The sequence below is a fragment of the Marmota flaviventris genome, chromosome 10 (genome assembly GCF_047511675.1).
Source record: "Marmota flaviventris isolate mMarFla1 chromosome 10, mMarFla1.hap1, whole genome shotgun sequence".
Classification (NCBI taxonomy): Eukaryota; Metazoa; Chordata; class Mammalia; order Rodentia; family Sciuridae; genus Marmota; species Marmota flaviventris.
Genome location: NC_092507.1, coordinates 1,071,045 through 1,085,817, shown reverse-complemented (window position 1 = coordinate 1,085,817; position 14,773 = coordinate 1,071,045). Strand labels below are relative to the sequence as shown.

At 62.7% G+C, this 14,773-nt stretch overlaps 1 protein-coding gene and 1 long non-coding RNA gene across 2 annotated transcripts in view; one reads left to right on the top strand and one right to left on the bottom strand.

The window, feature by feature from the left end:
- Morn1 (MORN repeat containing 1) overlaps positions 1 to 14,773 on the top strand; it is a 49,662-nt gene that overhangs the window by 1,757 nt on the left and 33,132 nt on the right. Inside the window, exons 3-8 of the mRNA XM_071618537.1 lie at positions 564 to 662; positions 1,483 to 1,593; positions 2,644 to 2,734; positions 3,602 to 3,689; positions 12,401 to 12,497; positions 13,084 to 13,194. Coding sequence (XP_071474638.1) covers positions 564 to 662; positions 1,483 to 1,593; positions 2,644 to 2,734; positions 3,602 to 3,689; positions 12,401 to 12,497; positions 13,084 to 13,194 — 597 coding nt within the window. The remainder of the gene's footprint in view (positions 1 to 563; positions 663 to 1,482; positions 1,594 to 2,643; positions 2,735 to 3,601; positions 3,690 to 12,400; positions 12,498 to 13,083; positions 13,195 to 14,773) is intronic.
- On the bottom strand, positions 5,109 to 6,120 carry LOC139707431 (uncharacterized). The gene is made up of 2 exons (XR_011708999.1): positions 6,086 to 6,120; positions 5,109 to 5,856 (listed from the first exon to the last, which is right to left on the bottom strand). It is a non-coding gene; the product is annotated as an uncharacterized lncRNA (long non-coding RNA).

The following is a 14,773-nucleotide window of genomic DNA, read 5'->3' as shown; positions in this document are numbered from 1 at the left end:
TCCTTCCAGCCAATGCAGAGTGCTGAGGAACACAGCAGAGCACTCCAGTCACTAGATGTTTTGAGAACTGTATTTTTTTTTTTTTTTTTGGTGCTGGTGATGAAACCAAGGACCTCGTCCTGCATGCTAGGCAGGTGCTCTGCCACTGTGCTCCACCCAGCCCTCTTTACATTTTTTTTTTAATATTTTTAGTCATGGATGGACACAATACCTTTATTTTGTTTATTTAGTTTTTTAATGTGGTGCTGGGGATCGAACCCAGTGCCTCATGCATGGTAGGCGAGCGCCCTGTCACGGAGCCACACCCCAGCCCCACATTTTTATTTTGAGTTGCCCAGGCTGGCCTCAAGCTTGCAGTGCTGCTGCCTCTGGCTCCTGGTGGAGGATTCTGGAGATAAATGTGGAGGACGTGGGCGACTGGCAAAGAGCACACAGTGGACATGTGACGGGGCCAGAGAGATCTGGGGGTTAGGTGTCGCCACCCTTACTCTGAGACGAGGCTGGCGAGTTGGGGCTCGTTGGCAGTGGGGACCGGGTCCCTGACTTTCCGTGGTCCTCCCCAGGTCATGGGAAGCTGCTGTTTAATGATGGAAGTTACTATGAGGGCGAGTTTGCGGATGGCGAGATCACAGGGCTCGGATGCCGGTACTGGGCCTGGTCAGGTGAGTGCGGAGGAACAGTGTGGCCTCCTTTCCCAGGCGCTCTCAGGCATAGGTTGGTCCCCTGCTTCTGGACACAGGTGTTGTGAGGAAACAAGAGGCCCCAGTTTCCCCAGCTTGGGACAGCAGTGTGACCACAGCATACCAGCGGCAAAGATAGCCTCTGTGCCCAGGCGGAACCTGGTCCAGTGAGGACACCTCAGTCGGGGCTGTGTGCCCACCTTGCCAGACATGAGCTGGAAAGATTCGTCATCACAGAGCCAGTGCTGGTGGCACTGGGCTATTGTCCCCTCTCTGCAAAAGGCTGAGGCTGGAGGCTCACCTGACTTGCACTCAAGAGCTGGAGGCCAGCCTGGGCAACATCGGGAGACTGTCAGGAAAAAGATGATCCTGCAGCTGCAGTTTCCTTTTTTGTTAAGGACGTTTCAACCACATTGTGTCCCGGATGGGAACACTGCTCTTGGCTTCCGTGCCCCGTGGCAGGGAGCTCCAGGGACCTCAGAGCCCACAGGCAGTGGGTGCGGGGGCTCAGCGGGGGCTCAAGGGGACTCTTCTCTCAGGCTCTGCTTCCAGTTGTTTTTAGAGGGCCTGGGGACAAGTCTCACCCACACCGTGACCCCAGTGCCCACAGGGAAGGTCACCTGGAACAGCAGCAGGCCCCAAGGCAGGGAGGACCAGGCCCGGGTCGTCCTGTTTGTCCCCCATGAACCATGTGAGGAGTGAGAGACAGGGATGTCCACTCTGAAATGGCCCCTGCCACCACACTGGTCAGGGGAGAGGACATGCAGGACATGGCACTGACTTCTTCCTGTTGTCTACCCAGGAAACACCTATTCTGGACACTTTATTTTGGGAGAGCCTCAAGGACATGGCGTCATGAAGTATAAAGCCGGAGGCCACTATGAAGGGGAGCTCTCTCATGGCCTGAGGGCAGGTCTGGTGTGCACAGGGTGCTGCGGGGGGCTGGAGCCAGAAGCCCACTCTGGCATGGGAGTCACTAACTCAGCTTGTCTGGCTTTAGAGCTTGGAAAAGGAGGTGGGGGCCCTGGGGGCAGGGTCATGCCCTCATCTCTGCTCCCAGACCACATCCGGCGTAGGTCCGCATGCTAAGCCCCACCGCTGTGTCCAGTGACACTAGTCATACCTCAGCTGTCTGCTGCCCCTAGCTCATGCCCAACACTGGGGTCACTTGCTCAGGCTCCTGTGGTCCTCAGGTTGGCCTAGGGCCCACGGGGCAGGCCCTCTGGTCTCACCTGGAGCTGCCCCAGGCCTGCAGCCACAGCTCAGCAGGCCTGGCACTGCCCAAGGTTCCATGTCTCAGGACTTCCAGGGGAGACTGCAGGCCCTCCCAGGGCCTAGCGGCCCCTTTCTCAGTCTGTTGGCCAGAGCAAGTCAGGAGGCAGGTTCGAAGGGTCCTGTCCCTTTGCCCAGCCACTGGTGGAAGGACTGGCTACATCTGGAAAGGAGTCGAGCGGGCAGGGCCACCTCCGCTATAGGGGTGGCTTCCTTCTTCCCAGGCTGGCTGTGTTCCATGCCTGTGTCCAGATGTGAAGTGCTGACAAGTTCCTGAGGCCACCAGCCAGCGTGCGCAGACTTCAAACACACCCGGCGCTCCTCAGCTAACTCCACCTCAGTCGCTGGGTCTGGAAGCCTCCGAGAGAGCCCTCCCTCAGCCTCTTGGAGCTGGGCTCATGGCCTGTGGGTCAGCCCACTAGTGGCAAACTCACATTTGCTATTCCTGTCCAGGCAGTGCCTGTGACCCCTGTGTAGCCCAGCCTGGAAGGACAGCCTGGCTCCTGGGTGCAGGGTCACGGAACCCCAGCCTTCCCCTCAGCTTACCCCTTCCTGCTGGCCTCTCTGCCAGGGAGGGCCACCGCGGGTCTGCAGGCAGAGTCCCTCTGGAAGGCAGTCACCCCAAGAGCCAGGAGCAGGCCATCCCTGGCAGGAGGCAGCAGTACACTTGTGTCTTTTGGTTCCTTCCTAGGACGGGGGTTTCTGGTGGACGGGGAAGGACAGGAGTACGAGGGGTCGTTCCATGACAACAGAAGGCATGGCCGGGGACAGATGCTCTTTAAGTGAGTATGGGCCTCGGTGTGGGCCATGCGGAGCCAGAGCAGGGGTGCCCCTGGGTGGGGTGGGTTCTGCAGAGCCCCAGGCCATGGGCGTCCAGTCCTGGAACGCTGGCCCAGGGTCACTTTGTGAATCCTCTCTTTTCTTCCTCTTGTGGTGCTGGAGTGGACCAGGGCCTGCACGTGTAGGAAGCGCTGAGCCGCACCCTGCCCTCTCCTCATTCGAACGGGTTGTGTGTTTAGTAGAAAAAGTCAGCCCCCCCAACTAAAATGCCTGGTGGGCTGGGGCTGGGGCTCAGTGGGCCAGCGCTCGCCTGGCCCGTGGGAGGCCCTGGGTCCCATCCTCAGACCACATAGAAATAAGTAAATAAGTAAATGAAAGGAAAGCGTTCTGTCCGTCTACAACTCAACAAAGTTAAAAGCACCTGGTGGGCCAGTGGGCTGGGGAGGTGGCCTCCCCCCAGGCCACCCGGGTTTGATGAGGGGTGCCTCCTGGCACAGCCACCCCTCCAGGCGAGGATATGAGGCCTGGGGCCTGAATGCCATGTCCCAGAGCCGTTCTCACTCCACCCGCCCTGCGCCCGGCCCTCTCCTGTTTCTTCCACCCTTTCCCCGTCAGGCGGCAGGAGCCGAGCACGCTGGGTGTGGAGCCCGGCCTGCTCTGGAAGCGGGTCCTGCAGAGTCAGGCAGACACGTCCTGCCCGACTCCGGCCCTCCTGAGCTGGCCCTGGGGAGGCAGGACCCGCAGGCCATCTGTTCGGGCCGATTTTTGCCCTGGTCCGGGTGGTGCGTGCTGAGCCCAGTGGGAGGAGCAGGTCTGAGTCACAGCCGCCACCTGGCTGCCTGCTGAGGGCCCTGTGCTGTGCCCCTCAGGAACGGTGATAAGTATGACGGGGACTGGGTCCAGGACCGGCGTCAGGGACACGGGGTGCTGCACTGCGCTGACGGATCCACCTATGAGGTATCCGCTCACCACCCACAGGGGAGGTGGGCGGCTGGGTGGCGGGGCAGCTCCTCAGGGAGCAGGCTGCTGGACCTGGCGGCACCCTCCAGGTGACACACAGGGGCAAGGCTCCTCCACAACAGCGTCCTCAGCTGGACAGGCCTTGTGCCAAGACAGGCGAATGAGAAAGCCAGTCGGTCAGCACAAGGCCCCCCACCCAGGAGCCCTGAGAGCCCCGTGGACGCAGGGCCCCTCTGCAGCTGGACCCAGAGGAGGCGCCTGCGCTTCCAGGAAAGGCTGGCCTGCTCTGCGGCGCATCCCGCAGCCCACGCTGGGGCCACCCCCTGACCAGGCCCTGGGGAGGGCGCCCTTCTTTCCTGCTGCCAAGGGAGACCCCACCCTCCCCACCTGGCAGCTTCGGTCTGTCTGCAGAGCCTGCTCCAGTGCCTGCTGCTTCTCAGCCTGATCTGAACTCCAGCGAGTCCTGCCATGGGGTGGACGCTGGTCCCTTGAAGACTCCCTGGGGCAGGCACTGATGAGAAAACTGAAGCTCAGTGAGGGTGATTTGGTTGAGCTGAGTTTGGGTGTTCAGCTGACACCTGGCCCTAGAGGCCTTGGCACCAGCTTGGCCACCTCCTGGAGTCACGGAGGACCATGACACTGTGCCCTGTAGAGGAGAGAGTCACTTCTGGTCACATAAAGCATGCTGATGAGAGACACCTGGGTCCAGCAGGCCCCCTGCATATCCAGGCAGGAGCCCCACCCTCTCCTCAGGAGTGAGGCTCGCGTGGTCCCCTCCCTCCGGGGACTTCAGGCTCTGAGGAAGCAGGTGGAGAGCTAGGCAGGTAGGGAGACCTTCCCAGGACCCCGCCATGGCTTTCACCATGAGGAGCAGAGCAAGCAGGGGCCAGCTTGGGGTGCTGTTGGCACCAGCAGCCGGTGAGTCCTCCGCTGAGCCGGGCACAGACACCTGCCCTGGGGGCCCTCCCAGAGGGACCAGCCTTGGAGCTGAGGCCGGGAGGTGGACGAGCTGCCACCTAGAGACGGAAGGGCAGAGCCTGCCAGGCCGTGGAGCAGCAAGGGCAGAGAGACTAACACGCAGAAAGAGGGCAAGGTCAAGAGCAGTCAGGGCCCGGGCATCCTGCTGTCCCAGAGCCTCGGGGGAGTGGGGCTTCCCTCCCGCATCACAGCCGCCCGCCCGTCACGAAGCCCCTCTCATCTCTGGCTCTCGTGTAGACACTGACAGGCGAGGGGGCCCTGCACACTCTTCAGGAAGCAGGAACCGGCCTGCAGGGCGCGGCCGGCAGGTGTGGCGCTCACTGACAGGTGGGCATCAGGCAGGAAGAGACACAAGGAGGACTGGTGGGTTCCTGGCCTGAGCGTGGGAGGAGAAGGTACCTGCTCCAGATGCAGCAGGAGAGGAAGCCACTCTGGAACTGTCACCAGAGGAAGTGCAATGAAAGAATCACTGACCAGGAAAAGGGCAAAGAACAACACCAAAATAGCGATGCAAGAGTGTCCCCAAGGCACCTCCAGGATGGGGTGGCTTTGACCTGCTGCTGCAGGGCCCTCCAGGATGGGGTGACTTTGACCTGCTGACCCGGGGCCCTCCAGGATGGGGTGGCGTTGGTCTGCTGTCCCAGGGCCCCCCAGGATGGGGTGACTTTGACCTGCTGACCCGGGATCCTCCAGGATGGGGGCATTGCCTGCTGTCCCAGGGCCCTCCAGGATGGGTGGTGTCATCCTGCTGTCCCAGGGCCCTCAGGTCTGGTGGCATTAGCCTGCCGCCCCGGGGCCTGACTGCAGGGTGAGCTCCTTGCAGTGGGAATTGGGAGCCAGGAGGGCGGTGCTGGGGCTTCTCACAGCTGGAGCTGTCACCGTGTTGGTCGTGAAGCGCCAGCCGGATCAGGGCCTGGGAGCCCAGCACCGCTGCACTGGGTGATGGCAGCGATGGTGACTGCACTGGCTGAGGGGTCCCCTGAGCGTCCCACAGTCTCAGCAGGAAGGAGGCGAGTTCAGGCCTCTGGACAGCTCCAGCCCCAGCTGAGAGGTGCCAGGCCCCTGAGGAAGGCCTCGTTCCTGGCCGGTGACCCTGGTGGTTGAACTCCCGTCAGAGCTGCGAAGAGGTCGGTTCTGCTGGAGGTGGCTAGCCACAGGAGCTCGGACAGTGGTCCTCACTGGCTGCCTGTGGGACATGGAAGTCTGGGAGGAAGCCACATCTTCTCCCCCAGCAGGGGCCACGTGGCCATTGCTCAGGACCAGCGTTCCCACATGTGGCTTGACTCAGGCGCCATGGCAGAGCGCAGAGCCAGGACCCCACTAAGACCTCCTCCCTGCACCCCACCTGCCCAACGGCTGTGGGTCAGGGTGTCTGGTGTGGCTGCTCCGTGACAGTTCCCTGCTCAGCTCCTCACCGTGTCGGCCTCGGCTCCTCTGTGACAGGCTATCGCCCTGATTTATAGATGGAGAAACGGAGGCTCAGGACGTCTCCCAAACTAGGAAGTGACGGCGCAGCCCTTGGCCTCAGCACAGGGCCTTGGCCACAGCCCAGTGCCGCAGGCCCTGAGCTTCCGGGAAGACTGCCCTGCTGGGTCCCCCCAGGGCCTGACCCTCTGCCCAAGCACAAAAGGGAAGTGGTGTCTGCTGGTGGCCAGGACAGAGCCCTCAGCATGGCAGAGTTGGGGGAGTCACCAAGATTTTGTGCTCCCCTAGCCGAATCCTGGCCCCAGAGGCAGGTCTCTCCCCAAGTTACCATAGGCCATGCTGCCTCTGGTCACCAGTGGACCCAGCTCTATGCTGCACCTCCACCCTGAAGCCGGAAACTGGGGACAGGGCGGTGGAAGTGCCTCTCCAGCTGCGGCAGCTCCACCACTCCACCAGGGGGCAGCCCAGCGCCACTCAGCAGCACCACACCAGCCTCCAGCCTCAGTTCCCAGCCACCGAGGAAGCCCAGGCCTCTCTGGGAGCGCAGGCCTGCCTGTGGTCGTGACCTCCCTGTCCTGGGGCCAGAGGCTGGAATTCCACAGGACGTTTCAGAGAGGCCTCACCCCTGGGCGGCCTGCATGTCTGTTAGTGAGGACCCAGAGTCCTCCGCTCGGCCCATCTGCAGGCCCTTCACCAAGCCCTGTGCACACACCCTGGCTGGCCCCTGGCCCGTGGCTGACCAGCTGGGTCAGGAGCCCTGGCAGTGTCCGGGGAAGCGGAGGAGATGGTCCCCATCCTCTGTGCCACTTTGGCCTGTGGCCCAGACACTCTCATCGCATCAAGAGTGGTGGCAGGAACTGAAGCAGCTACTGCCAGGAACACAGAGTGACCAGAGGACCCAGGGCCACATGATGTGGGCCCTGAATTCCGTTCCCTGCAGCCGCCTTGTTAGCAGCCCTGGTGTGGCTGAGGACCAGTGTGGACAAGAGCCCTTTCCTGTAAGAGTAACCCGGGTGGCATGACATCTGCCATCGTGCTGGCTTTGGGCGTGCAGCTCTGAGCACTAATCCACACGCACCGGGTGCGTCTCCACCTGCCAGCTCCAGGCTCCCCGTGCCCTGCCGGCCCGGCACCCGTCCTCCTGTCTCTTCTGAACATCAGACTATTGGGGCGTCACGTGAAAGGGCTCTCCAGGGACTGGGCCCTTTGTGTCTGGCGTAAGTCACAGCATCCTGGAAGTTTGTCCTCGCTGCAGCCGTGTCGGAATTCCCTCTGTGAGGCTGAGTGCTCCTCCGTCAGGGGTACACCACTCTCTTTGAGCGGTGCTGGGGGTCGGGCCCAGGGGGCTCCACCCTCCGCTACCTCCCTGACCTTTAACAACCATCCTCAGTTGGAAACTGTCTCAGTAACTTGCCACCCCCTGCTCAGCCTCCCCAGAGCAGGGCTTCAGGCACACACCACCACAGCTGGCCCGTTCCACCTGTTTAAATGCTGATCCGGGGCCTTGCTGAGTTGCTGAGGCTGGTCCCAAACTTGTGATCCCCCTGCCTCCGCCTGGGATTCCAGCCCTGGCCACCGCGTCCACTCAGGTGACGTTTTCTTTCCCGGGTCTGTCGGGTGCCAGGGCCGCTGCTTCCAGCCTTGGCGGTGGTGAGGCTGCTGGTGTGCAGGTCCCTTCCGGAGCCCGCTCTGTGGCGCTGTGTGGACCCACATGGGGGACGGCACCGTGTGGCAGTGGCTGCGCCCTTCTGGTTCCCACCGAGGTGCCCAGGGGCTCAGTTTCTGCACCTGCTGCCCACCCTCCTTTTCTGGCTGTGTCAATGGCGCCATCCTAATGAGCGTGCGCCCTGCTAACCGCAGCCGCCGAGATGGGCCCGCACCCTCCGCCCTCGCCCTCCCCCTTCTGTTGGTGTCCGTCTCTCCCACCCCCCTGGCCGGGCTGGCCATGTCAAGGCCCTCTCTCCTGCTAGGGCTTGTGCTGGGGCTCTGTGCAGAGCCTTCCCACGGCTGCGCCTGGCCTTGGACTCTGCCTGTCGGATGGGCCGGTGCTCAGCTGCCTCCAGGAAGCCCCCCAGGCCCACCAGCTACTTCCCACTTATTTCAGGTGCAGCTTTGTTTTCTGCAAAGGCTGGAAAGCAGCCAGTCCTCTCCCTCATCCTTCCACTCTGGGTGAGGCCTCTCAGCCCTCCAGGCTTGGCCCCAGCCATTTCTCACAGTAGCCCGGGTTGTCTTGGCTTGTACAGAGGTCAGACCCAGACCTGAGGAGCACAGAGATGCCAGCAGTTACTGCAGGCGAACTCAGGGCTGGCCAGAGACCCCCAGAGGACATCAGGTGACCCAGGAAGGCCTGGTGGCGCCCCACAGCACAGGGTAGCCCCTGGAGAGCAGCAACACTCAGGGAACCCTAGTGGAGCCCAGAGCAGTGCACCGGGGGGAGCGGGGTCTTTGGGGGGGCACCTTTGGTTTGGTGAAGCGCGGTGTCTGTCTGCGGTTCCAGTGTCCCAGCTGCAGAACTTCCTGCAGCCCTGGGGAGATGGCTCCAGGAGACTGGCTGGTCTCCCACGGGGAGCAGATGGCCGGCCTACGGGTACCTTCACCTGCAGCCGTCTCCAGCCCCCCTCTCCTCACCTGGGATCTGTGGGAACGCTGCGCCAGAGAGACCCAGGGGCCGATGGACAGGGCCCAGAGCCCCTCCCACATCCTGCGCCCCGTCCTCGGGTCAGAAAGGCCAAGTCCACGAAGGCAGGCTAGTGACCCCAGAACAGGTCCACACAGATCCCGGGCAAAACTGGGGGTATTGGAGCATCCACACCCAGCCGTGGCCTTTTACGGAGCCAACCACTCAGCATGGACCCTCCCCACTGGCCACAGTCACCACAGGAACTCTTAGGTTCTGTGCCAGGTCAGTGACCCCACAGAACATGGGGATCGGTGATGTCAAGACCGCAGATCTGCTGACAGGAAGTCCCAGGAACGTGCAGCTAGGACCAGGTGGAGCGGCGCCCTGTGGATCCCGCCGTTCATTGGGAAGTGAGGGGCCACCTGTCCTCACCGTCGTGCCCCAGGGCCAGGAGGAAGGTCCCAGCCGCTCTTGCCCTTGAGGTACCCGCAGGGAGTGACCTTAGCACTCACCTGCTCAGGTCTGAGGCTTGGCTACAGTTGGGGACAGTTCCTTCCTTCAGAACAGAGCAGCATAGAGGCTTGTGGCTCCCCGACCCCTGCCAGGCTCTTCCTGCTGTTATCAGCCAGGTCCCTGGAACCCAGGGAGGACTGCGGTGGGCAAGAGCCTGAGAGGTGGACTTCTGACGAGGACGGACATGCACACACTGTGGGAAGGAGGCCGGGCAGCTGCAGAGTCATTTCTAATTAAAATGTAGGGAAAACCGGCATCGATTAGCTGGAAAGAGCTGCCTGGAGCTAGGCACGTTGGCCACACCACTGTTCCACAACCTGGAGGCTGGGGCAGAAGGATCGGCAAGTTCAAGGCCAGCCTCAGCAACTTAGCAAGGCCCTGGGGGTGCCGCTCAGTAGCAGCGGGCCCTGGGCTCACCCCTAGGTACCACAGAAAGACCACTGCCCGAGATGGAGCCGGGTACTTGTCCTCACGGTTCATTTACACTCATCTTCCCCGTGGCTGGACGGCGCCCATCACTTGCAAGCCACGGGGCATTGCTGGTCAGAGTGTCTGGGGACATCACTGAACGAGCGTCCCGTCTGGGCTGCACTCACCTGCCCCAGGAGTCAGGAGGCCTCTGGGAGTGCCAGGGTGGTGGCAGCCGGGCGGGAAGGTGCTGGGCTGGCACCCCTCCTCCTGAGGTCGCCTTGGAGGCTGACCCTGGCCCCCCTCCCACCTGCACACCCGTTCCTTGGCGTTGGTCTCCCGTGTTCCCCATTCTTGCTTTATATTGGGTGTGGGTTTCCCTGGCTGTCCCTGTCATCGCCTGCACCTTCCTGTGTCCCCTCACTGCACCCTGTCCTCACCTGGGTGCCAGGCAGCAGCATGACTAGGGGGAGGGAGAACGGTGGTGCCCACCCCAGGGGATTGGGTCAGTGGCCTTGTGCCCACCCCAAGGGCTTGGGCCGGTAGCCTTGTGTCCTACCCTGGCCCAGCCGAGGCCCACCCCAGGGGCTTGGTCAGTGGCCTTGTGCCCCACCCTGGCCCAGCCGAGGCTGCCGTGTGTTGGAGCCCGCCCTGGGCACCGACCCGGAACGTGCCTGGCTCTCAGGTCCAGGCCAGCCTTGCTCAGCTGCCCCCTCGGGCTGCTTCAAGGTGGCCCCAGGACCCCTTGTCCCTGGTGTGGCAAGGAACCTCTCCACACCGAGGATAAGGCACATTGGCATGTACGGCTCCCTCTTTGGGTGCGTGTGGACCAGCAAGAGCAGGGTGTCCGAGCGCGGGATTCACATCTGTGCAGCCGGGACCAGCCCACAGGCTAGCCATCTGCACCAGCCAAGGGCTGTGCCGAAGCCCCAGAACTGCGGAGAGGGCTCAGGTCCGAGAGTGCCACGCACAGTCACCTCTGCCGCGGTGGTGGCAGGCACCATTGGCCATGCTCGAGTGGTCCCAGGGAGCGCAGTGGCCAGGGCTCCTGGCAGACTTGCAAGGAGCACTTCTCACCACCCGCCCCAGCTGTGTGCCCGCGGTAGGCATCTCTGCAGCACCGTGGGGGCCGTGCATCCGTCTGGCCTCTCCGTGCCTGTGGCACCCACCCGTGGACAGATACGTGGCTGCACCTCCTCTGAGGAGCTGGCTGAAGAGCCTTGGTCTGGAGGCAGTGTGCCTGCCCCAGGCCTCCCTGCAGACCGAGTGTGCACTCCAGCATGTGTGCTAGGTCATCCCGCTCTGGAGAGCTGGACCGGGAAGGAAGGAAACCAGGGACAGGAGTGAGGACGGCAGTGCCAGGAGGGGACAGGAGGCCACGGGGGAGGAGCAGTGAATGAGGACTATGGCCCCCTTTCTGGGAAGTGTAGTCACGTGACCAGGAAGGCCAGGCCAGGGTGAGGACCCGCGTGCCGGCTCCCGGCAGGACATGGCCACACCACTGCAAGCCCGGAGCCCACTCCTGGCACCCGGCCCCAGGCCCTGCCGTCCTCTTCCGTGCACCCGGCTCTGGGGCCTCAGGTCCATGGCTGCACGGGGCTCGGAGGCCTTTGAGTTGCAGCTCCTCCTACCAGGACACCCTGGGCGGCCATGGGCGACACCGCAGGCACTCAGCACTGGGCACTCCAGGAGCACGGCCAGTGGGCAACCGTGGGAGTGGGGGCCATCCGTGTGGGGCTAGCAACTCAGGTCTCAGTGCAGGAGGGACAGGGCCGCCTGGGGCCCCTCAAGACCCCATAGGGATGACTTAGCAGTTCGTGGGAGGGAGACTCTGCCCAGATCAGAAAGGGGTGAGGTCTGCAGGCGCCGGCTGTGTGGGGAGGACAGCTCTGAGCTGCCCACCCCTGCTGATGTGGCCGGCCCAAGGCCCTCTCCACACTTGTCTCTGGCTTGTCCCCAAGGGCCCATGAAAAGCTCTCTTTCTTAGACTTTGGGGTGCCAGCCCTTTGCGGCCCTTCTCCCCAGTCTGGGCATCCTCGGCCTCCCAGTCCCCGCAGGCCTGAGCGTTCCATAGCACCATGCCCCGTTCTGCTGCCGCCCCTCAGGGCTGCCCTCCCTCCGGTGCCCACATGGCCCGTGTCCCAGGGCCAGTGCGGTGCCCGCAGAGCCCGTGCCTCCGCACCGTGCAGCCTGAGGCCTAGGGTGGGCGGGGATCCTGGAGCCCAGTTGACCTCTGCAGCGGAGCGGCTGGAACAGAGCCGCCCTGGGCCAGTTCCCCTTACAGAAGTGACCCAGGCAGACACGACACACTGGGATTTTCCATGGAAATGCCTCTCCCGCTCTGTCACGTTGCTGTTCCTCCCTCCGTTGTGCGTGTGAGCTGGAGGCCAGCTGTTGCTGGGGAGCGGCTGGAGGGGGCATGCCGTGAGCAGGCCCCGCCCAGGGGGCCTGTGTTCACTCTGCTTTAATGGCCTTTCCACTTAGGAGCGTGCAGCCTAACGGGCACCTCGTCCTGGCGCCCTGGGCGGGGGCGGGTCTCTGTGGTGGACACAAGGCTGTCTCTGACCCGTCTCCCGGGTGCTGTGAGCTTGTTCTCCGCGTGTTAAAAGCCGAAGGAGAGACCCCTGACCAAGCAAGCTGGCCGGCACCCCAGCAGAATGGCCCTGCCACTCAGGAAAGCACTGGGCTGCGCTCCCGGAGCTTGGAGGTGTGCAGAGGCCCGTCCCTGTGGAACTAACCTCTGAGGCCATTCTGTCCTCTGCAGGGACAGTGGCACAGCGATGCCTTCAGTGGGCTGGGCAGCCTGGCCCACTTCTCGGGAGTCACTTACTGCGGCCTGTGGATCAACGGCCACCCAGTGGGTAGGTGTCCCTGGCCTTCCTGTTGACCTGTGGGGTTGGCCTCGTTCTCAGGTGGCCCTGGGAAGTCACACTGGGGACACTGGGCCTCAAGCACATTGGGCAAGGCCCGGGATGAGATGGAACCCAAAGTCCCTTCCCCGTTAGGAGAAGCATGTTGTGGTTTGATTTCCAGAGGGCTGTGGACATGCAGGGTCCTGCTGCAGCAGGGCCTCCCAGCCGCAGACCCCCTCACAACACCCCCACCCAGGGACCTCCCAGCCCCAGGCATCTGGAGTGGCCTGGTCATGCTGTACTGCCCCCCAGGTAGCCTCAGTCTGACTCCCCTGATGCTGTACACCCTGAAGTGACCACAGGGTGGCCTATGGCCTACAGAGGGGCTGGCCACCTCCCTGGGCCACGATTCCTGCTCCTCGTGGGACCTGGGTGGCCTCAGCCCAGGCGACCCTGCACACCAGCTGGGCTCCTCCCTCGGGCTTGATGTCACCTGACACTGTCTTCTGGGCAGCTCCTCTGACAGGCAGGAGAGGGCTGGAGCTGCAGGGGTCGACCCTCCCAGCCGCTGACGCTGTCCTCTGCCCTCTCCCAGAACAAGCCACGAGGATCGTCATTCTGGGTCCAGAGGTGCTGGAAGTGGCCCAAGGAGCCCCCTTCACACTGCGGGTCCAGCTGCAGCAGGCCCACGGGGACCTTGCCAAGAGTAAGCTCCACCAGGGGATGATGGCGCCTCTCCCAAGGGCAGAGGCCCCGGGGTGGGGTTCTTGGGCAGCAAACGCCCAGGAAAGATGCCTCCAGTGCTTCCTGGCACCCGTGCTGAGTGTGCCAAAGTCGGTGGCCCAGACCTAGCAGAAGGAGCGGGGCTTGCCGCCCACCCACTGGTGGGGCAGCCTGGTTTCTGGGTGTGCCGTGAGAGTCCGTGTCTGGCTTGCGTGCAGGCTGCTGCCCAAGGTCAGTGCGCATCTTACAGAACACGGAAGAGGGAAGAGACGCTGTGGGTCTGGCTGAGTCCACCCCTGGGGTGGTCAAGGAGGATGAGGTCCCCTCCTGCGGTGAGAGATGGGCCCGCCAACTTCCCAAAGCCCTTGCCACCACGCTGCGAGCCCCAGTCCGTGCTCTTCCCCTTGGCCCAGCAGGCTGCATTTAGGACGCCCCTCCTGGGCGTGGCGGACACCTCGGTCATGGCCAGCCGGTCTGCTGAACGGCCTCGGGCAGGCATCGTTTTCACGCCGTGAGACGAACCTGTGCCAAGCCCTCAGGTCTGGGCAGCCACCAGCACAGCATGACTCTCTCTCAGAACATCTCCCTCCCCGGAAAGACCCCTGCTGGCGACCCTGTCCCCACACCCGCCCCTAGCCAGCCCTAGCCGTCCTCAGACTCTGCAGACTGCCCTTTCCTGGACACTTCATGTGAATGGGAGCTCGCTGCCTGTGGCTCAGGCTCCGTCCTCTCTCCTGCACGATGTCAGGCTCCTGCATTTGGCCACGTCACCAGGGCCCTCCTTCCTCTCAGAGTGGCACCCACAGTGGACATTTGGCCTCTTGTGGACGGTGCCACTGTGGACACTGGGCACAAGTCCTTATTGAAACACTTGCCTTTGGCTCTCCGGAGTGGGACCACTGGGCCATGCAGTGGACTCACAGTCCAACTGCAAGAAAGTGTCCATTATTCCCGGAACGGGGCACTCTGCGTCCCTCCTGCGTGCAGGCCCTCTGGCCGCTGCTCCTCCGGCCTGGCATTCTCTGCTTGGTTGCAGCCAAGGTCTCCAGTGCTGGCTCCTCGCAGCTGGGGTCTGCGTGGCCCTGGCTGCTGCTGCTGGGCAGCGCTTCGTGGGTTCGTGGGCCGTCCGTGTGTCTTCTCTGGAGAAGCGTCTGTCCAAACGCTGTACCCACTTGAAAACTCCGCACTGTGTGTGCTCTTGTTTTTGACCTCGAGTTCTTGGTGTGCGAAAGAAGACAGATGCGCCATTGCCAACGTCTCCCGACGGGGCGCCTCCTTCCGCTCTCTGAAGGCTGTCTTTCTTCTTCTCAAAGTTCTCAGTCTCGGTAAAGCCCAACTGCCAACTTCTTTCATGGATCAGACTTCTGGCCCCATAACCTCTACTAACCAAGTGCACAAAGATGTCCCCGTTTTCTTCTAGAAGTTTTATGGTTTTAGCTCTGATATTTAGGTCTGTCATCCATTTTGACCTAATTTTTCTGGATGAAATTGAGCTCTGAATCCATCTTCCAGCACCCTTTGTTGAAGAGACTGTCCTTTCCCCCATTGAAGGGGAAGTCAGT